This window comes from Otolemur garnettii, unplaced genomic scaffold (assembly GCF_000181295.1).
Source record: "Otolemur garnettii isolate 467f Iridium unplaced genomic scaffold, OtoGar3 scaffold00145, whole genome shotgun sequence".
Taxonomy (NCBI): Eukaryota; Metazoa; Chordata; class Mammalia; order Primates; family Galagidae; genus Otolemur; species Otolemur garnettii.
In genome coordinates, this window is record NW_003852540.1 from 4,350,357 (window position 1) to 4,356,666 (window position 6,310).

The 6,310-nt window shown below is 53.7% G+C and overlaps 1 protein-coding gene across 1 annotated transcript in view; it reads left to right on the top strand.

Moving 5' to 3' along the window:
• Positions 1–1,904: 1,904 nt before the first annotated feature.
• Positions 1,905–6,310, top strand: part of SLC43A2 (solute carrier family 43 member 2) — a 43,458-nt gene continuing 39,052 nt past the window's right edge. The window contains exons 1-2 of the mRNA XM_012810916.2: positions 1,905–1,996; positions 2,865–3,066. Of these exons, the coding sequence (XP_012666370.1) occupies positions 2,907–3,066 (160 nt within the window). The 5' untranslated portion in view covers positions 1,905–1,996; positions 2,865–2,906. The remainder of the gene's footprint in view (positions 1,997–2,864; positions 3,067–6,310) is intronic.

Below are 6,310 nucleotides of genomic sequence, written 5' to 3' on the forward strand. Positions count from 1 at the left end.
CTCTAAAATAGCTAGGCATTGTGGCAGGCATCTGTAGTTCCAGCTACTTGAGAGGCTGAGGCAAGAGAATTATGTGAGCCCAGAAGTTTTAGATTGCTGTCAGCTATGATGCTACAGCACTCTACCAAGGGTGACAAAGTGAGACTCTGTCTTAAAAAAAAAAAGTTTCTGAAGAAATTTAGCAGAGGTCAGATTTACCAAGTTAGATTGGGGTAGGGGATGGATTTGAGGACCTGCAATTAGAGTCTAGATGAATGACAGTTGAAGTCCTAGGGACACAGATGGACATATTAGATAAATATTTAGATGACAAGGCTGTATTGGTGGGGTGAAGGTGGGGTAAAGGAGAGGGAGAATCACAGCAGGTGCCTGCTGAAAGGATGGTTCTAGGTATCTAACTTCAGTAGATGATGGTGTTCTTATCTAAGAGAAAATGGGGCGAATAGTTCTGGGGGAGAAAGTGAATTATTTTAGAGATATTTAAGATGTGTTTGAGGCCTAGAGAAGGTCCTCAGGCAGGTTGCTCATGGAAGAGACGGAGGGAGACTGGAAATTTTTTCAGGTGTGGAAACGTAAGCGCTTGAGATTTCGCAAGGTGGTAACTGGGTAGGTAACCAGCTCAGAGGCCCCAAGCTTTCAGCACCAGGTAAGTCTAGGAGAAGCTGCCCTCGTCAGGTGGCCAGCGGCGGATTCACAGCGGTAGGGGGCGCACTCGGACCGGGGGAGGTGGAGTAGGAGACTGCTGGGACTTCCACTGCGCTGGGGTGTTAAGCCAGCTCCCTCCCGGAGAGTGCCAGGGAGATTGAGCCGAACCTGGGGGAGACCCAGGGTCTTTCGATTCGGGGTTGTGCCTCGAATCGAGGAGACGCAGCCAGGCAACTGAACCTTCAGAACCCCGGCTTCATCCTCCAGCCCTGGCTGTTCCTTGGGGCAGGTCCACGTCGGCTAATAGATTGGGAACCCAGAGCCCAGAACCCTCTGGACCTCTCGCGCCCTACCAAAGACCGGGTTTGTGCTAGTAGCTTGACGTTGCCCACGGCCACCCTTGCAGAGAGGGCCTTTATCTGAAAGGAACGTCCTGGAACAGGGTGTTCGAAGGGGTCGGGGTGGCTCAGGGAAACCGGTAGACGGGGGTGGACAACCTGGACAGGGGGCACCAAGGTGACCAAGGAGAGTGGCAACGAGGTTAAGGAGATCACCGTCTGGATGGGGGACCAGAGGAGACACCATACCAGGACTGGGGAGACAAACCCCAAACTCCCGCCTGCAGATCTCTAAGGGACACTTTCCAGGGACTGGGCAGATGGCACCTAGGCGAGCAGGCAAGAGGCAAACCACACCTGGACAGGGGTCTGGGGGCCTAAATGGGCAGACTGTGCCTGGAAAGGGGGTCACTGAACGAGAGGGGAACGAGAGCGAGGAACCAGAACATAAAGCCTGTGGCTGCGTGGCGAGGAGCCAATGGGGACTTCTAGAGTGGAACGACCCGAACTATGCGAAGCCAGAGCATCTGGGAGTGGTGCCCAGAGCTGAGGGGAAGTTAGGGACCACTTAGAGGCCAGCAGGAGAGCCGAGGACCGTGCGCTAGCGGGACTGACGGTCATCTAGGAAGGTCCTGAGGGCGCCGTAACACCAAGCTGGTGACCCAGCCCAGGGTCAGGGCTCGGGGTGGGGCTCCAGAGAGGCAATGGAGCAATGCTGCCGGGGCTTCCCAGCTGGGCCGTGACTCCAGTTTAAGACAACAGAGTCCCGGCACAACCCGCAGCTACCCCCGGGCCCCCCCATCTCTCTTGTTTGTCTCCAGTCCGGCCGGAACCGGCTTCTGCGCGCGGTGGGGCGGGCGGGTGGCTGTTGATTGGTCAATGCCTGTTTCCAGCCCCAACCCAGCCAATCAACCGGCGGCAGTGTTTTCATCTTGGGGTCGGAATAAAAGGGCTGGAATAAAAGGGGGCAGAAAAGGCGCCGGGCGGGCCCGATACACACCAGTAGGAACCGGGTGAGCTGGATCCCGTGGATCTGGGCCGGGGCAAGAGTGTTAGGGGGAGAAGCTCCCTACTAGAAGGGACGTAGGGAGATGTGCGAATAAAAGAGGAAAGGGACTGGGCGGATGAGGAGCCTTCAGGGAAGAGATGACAAATAGAGATGGGAACTGGAGGATGGAAGGTCGGGGTCCGCTTCCATGGAAACGGGCTAATTGCCGGGGGTAACGGCCGGGGAAGGGGGTCGCGCGGCTAGCTCGCGCCGCCGGTTTGAACCGGCTTCGCCTTTCCCATGCCGGGCTCGCGTGGCCGCAGTGCCTAGCGACCTAAACAGTAGCCAATTGCGCCGCAGTTCCTGTGCCATTAGGCCAATGAGCGGGCCGTGGGCGGGCCGTCTCGGAGCTCCGTGCGCTGATTTTGTGGTTGAAGGAACCAGCGCTGGTTAAGGGTCTGGAGTCAGGCCGGGAGGGCGCTAGTCAGGGTCTCCGGGAGCGGCAGCCCTCAGGTATGGCCCTGCCCAGGTAGCAAATGGCTTCCCTGTACGGCCCCTAAGCTATGTCAGTCCTGCTGGCGGTCAGGACTAGATCCACGTCCCTGAGCATGCATTACTCCTTTCCTGCTTCCATGCCTCAGTTTACCTCGGAATGAGCTGACGGAGAAATCTCTCTGTCTGGCCGGACCAGCTTTATCGTAGCCGAGGGTAGCAATGCAAGCCAGCCCTGGGTTCGAGGGTGGCCCAGGTCCCGGGCAGGGCTAGGGCTAGGGCTTGCTTTTCTTTGCTGCCTGGCCGCGGAGGGGTGACAAGTTCTGCGCCCTGCGGCAGTGGCCGGGGGCGGCCGCACCAGCTGGGCTGGGCCAGACGCTGACGCTGAGGTCTGTGCGCAGGTGGCTGCAGAGCCGAGCCGGGCCGCCGCACCGCGCTGCACCATGGCACCCACCCTGGCCACTGCCCATCGGCGCCGCTGGTGGATGGCCTGCACGGCGGTGTTGGAAAATCTCCTCTTCTCGGCAGTCCTCCTGGGCTGGGGCTCTCTGCTCATCATGCTCAAATCCGAGGGCTTTTACTCCTACCTGTGTATGGAGCCAGGTGAGACAGGCGCCTCGGGCTGGGGGTGGCTCCTGGAGTGTGGGCTTGGGGAGAGGGCGGGATGGGCGGTGAAGACTTAGCCAGCGATGCCACCTTACTGCATAGTGCCTCCCAGGTATCCGAAGGCCTATTAGACCCTCATCCAGCTCTGCTGGGTACTGGGTACTGGGTTTTGCGAATGAAGAAATCGAGGCTCAGACCGACCTTCTGTCTTGCGCAAGAAGACAGATAAACCCAGAACCCCACCCGATGTCCAGGGTGTTCTTTCCACCACCTAGGAACATTGCCCGACTCCTCTCCTCCCAGTGCCTGACATAGCTTCATAGCTTGCCTTGTAGTAAACATGTTGCTCTCTGATTGTGAGAAAGAGGAACTCCTGATTCAGAGGCTGGGGTGCAGCAAGAGAGAGGAAGCAGATTTGCCTTCACCCCAAGGACAATTCAGCCAGAATCTAGATATTTTTTAGTCAGGTCGTTATGGAGTCTCCTAAGTGCTTGCTGGATACAATTTCTTGCCTAATTTTGCTTCTTTATAATTCTCCAAAGGCCGTTTCCTCCCGTGCACTGTGAGAACATCTCAGTGTCCTTCAACTCCACGGAAAGGAAGGAGTAGGGAAGAAGGGGGCCTTTATGGAATGATGCTCAGTTTGTTCCCTTCTCCTTGCCACACCATTGGTGGTGCTGAAAGCAGGCAGGGGATGCTTGTCTACATGAAATCTGCACCCCCTCTTCCTTCTTTCCCTTCTCTTTGGAGGGTCCTAATTGCTGCAGGTCAGTAGGTTCAGCCCAACAGTAGGGCCAAAGCAATTCCCAGCCTCTACACTCCTACCCTCCTTCTTAGGCCACCCTCTGTCCTTTCTTTCCCTGCCCCCAGCAGTAACTGCATGATAATTGAACTCACATAATCTCTCTCCCTGATGCTTAGTCCCCTTAGATGGAGAAAGCCCAGGTTTTTTTTTTTTTTTTTTTTTTGAGACAGAGCCTCAAGCTGTCCCCCTGGGCAGAGTGCCATGGCATTACAGCTCACAGCAACCTTCAACTCCTGGGCTCAAGCGAGTCTCCTGCCTCAGCCTCCCAAGTAGCTGGGACCACAGGCGCCCGCCACAACACCCGGCTATTTTTTGGTTGCAGCCGTCATTGTTGTTTGGCGGGTCCGGGCTGGGGATTTGAACCCGCCACCTTAGGTGTACATGGCTGGCGCCTTAGCCGGTTGAGCTATAGGCGCCGAGCCGAAAGCCCAGGTTTGACTCCCTGAGTCACCACCAGCATGCCTTTTCTTTCTAGAGTGCTTACTCTGTAGAAACAGAAAGCTTTGGACCAGCTGCTATCTTCTGTCTGTGTAGAAGCCTCCCTGTTTACCTTCTCTGATGTGTGAGGAGATTCCTGAGTGTTCCCGTGTCTAGGGAAGCTTAGCTGGAGAGGTTAAGGGCAGGAGAAAGGGAGGGAATTCAGAAGCTGCCTGGGAGAGGGCAGAAAGTATATCATTTATAACCAACCTTTAGCCTTTAGCCACTCAAAAATATTTCCTAATAGCCTAAAGGTTCTTGGCAGGCTTTTCTCCACATCAGCAAGAAATCTTGGGAGATGGGAAGAGTCAGACCTTGTTCCCTGAATAAGCTTTCTGCTTTGCCCAAGAGATGTTAGGAGATTAATAACTTCTGGAAGGAACAGGTTGGAGCATTTGGCTTTTTCTGTCCCTTCCTCTTTCCTCCCTTTTAGATCATGCCCCTTCCTGCTTACCTCCCTGATGGGTGCCTTTAGGCTGCACAGAGGATGTGAAAAACAGAAAAACAAATCACCATCCCCAGACAAAGCTGTTTGTATCTCATCCGGACCAAAGGACTGTTGTATAGTCCGTTCTTTTTTTGGACCCACTGTGGTGTCAGGAAGGTTGTATTCTAAGTGTCCCCCTCCCACATACACACTCACATATAGATCGTCCACTGATTTGGTTTATTTTATGGTATTGGTAGCATTAGGGCTGGTCACTTTATTGCTGCCTCAAACTTGGCTTTTTCCTCCCTTAAAGTGGGAGGAGTCCCAGAGATTGTGCCAACATGGTGCTGAGTTGGTGTTTAAGCACTTGGGAGACTTGACAGGTCTCTAAAGCAAAGTGAAGGTGCAGGGTCAGGATTGTGAGTTGAACATCAACTTCTTATCCCGTGCCTTTGCTACTGCCTCTGATTTTGGTTTTCCCAATTATCTGGGAAACCTGCTGACCTAGCATCCTCAGTGGGAAGGTCTGCTGATTCCACATGGTTTATCTCCTGGCCTCCTTGCTCCTTGCTTCTTTGAGTATGCATAACCTCTTGTCTTTCAGGGCCAGAAATCTCCACTCCCTCTGTCTGGGCGTGTCTGGCAAGGCTCAAGGTTTCTGCTTAGGCCTAACATTTTCTCCTTCCTTCCTTCCTCTCTCTATCTCTATCTTCTTTCTTTCTTCCTTTCTCTCTCTTTCTTTCTTTTTGAGACAGAGTCTCACCCTCACCTTGGGTAGAGTGCTATGGCGTCAGGCTAACTCACAGCAACCTCAAACTCTTGGGCTCAAGTGATCCTCTTGCCTCAGCCTACTGAGTAGCTGAGACTACAGGCTTCTGCCACCACACCTGGTTATTACTGTTTTGTTTTTCTATTTTTAGTAGAGATGGGAGTCTCACTCTTGCTCAGGCTGGTTACAAACTTCTGGACTCAAGCAATCCACCTGCCTCGGCCTCCCAGAGTGCTAGGATTACAGTTCTAAGCCACTGAACCCGGCCAGGCCTAACATTTTCAAACTTGGTAGATGGCTGAATTACAGAGAATCAGTTTGGTTATTTATTCAATTTATTGTATCAGACTTGTGAAAAGCTGAGCAGTCTATAGCTGATTGAGATGCAAATTTGTCAGCTTTCTGTTGCGTTAGGTCTGATGCTTTAGTTTGTTCTCTAAAGAAAATTTGCCTGAACCTGTTGAAAGGTTCTCAGAATTCTTTCTCAAGATTCCAGCTAGAGGCTTGGCGCCTGTGGCTCAGGTGGCTAAGGCACCAGCCACATACGCCTAAGGTGGTGGGTTCGAATCCAGTCCAGGCCCACCAGAAACAACAATGACAGCTGCAACCAAAAAAATAGCTGGGCGTTGTGGCGGGTGCCTGTGGTCCCAGCTACTTGGGAGGCTGAGGCAGGCAACTTGCTTGAGCTCAGGAGTTGGAGGTTGCTGTGAGCTGTGATGTCATGGCACTCTACCCAGGAGGACAGCTTGAGGCTCTGTCT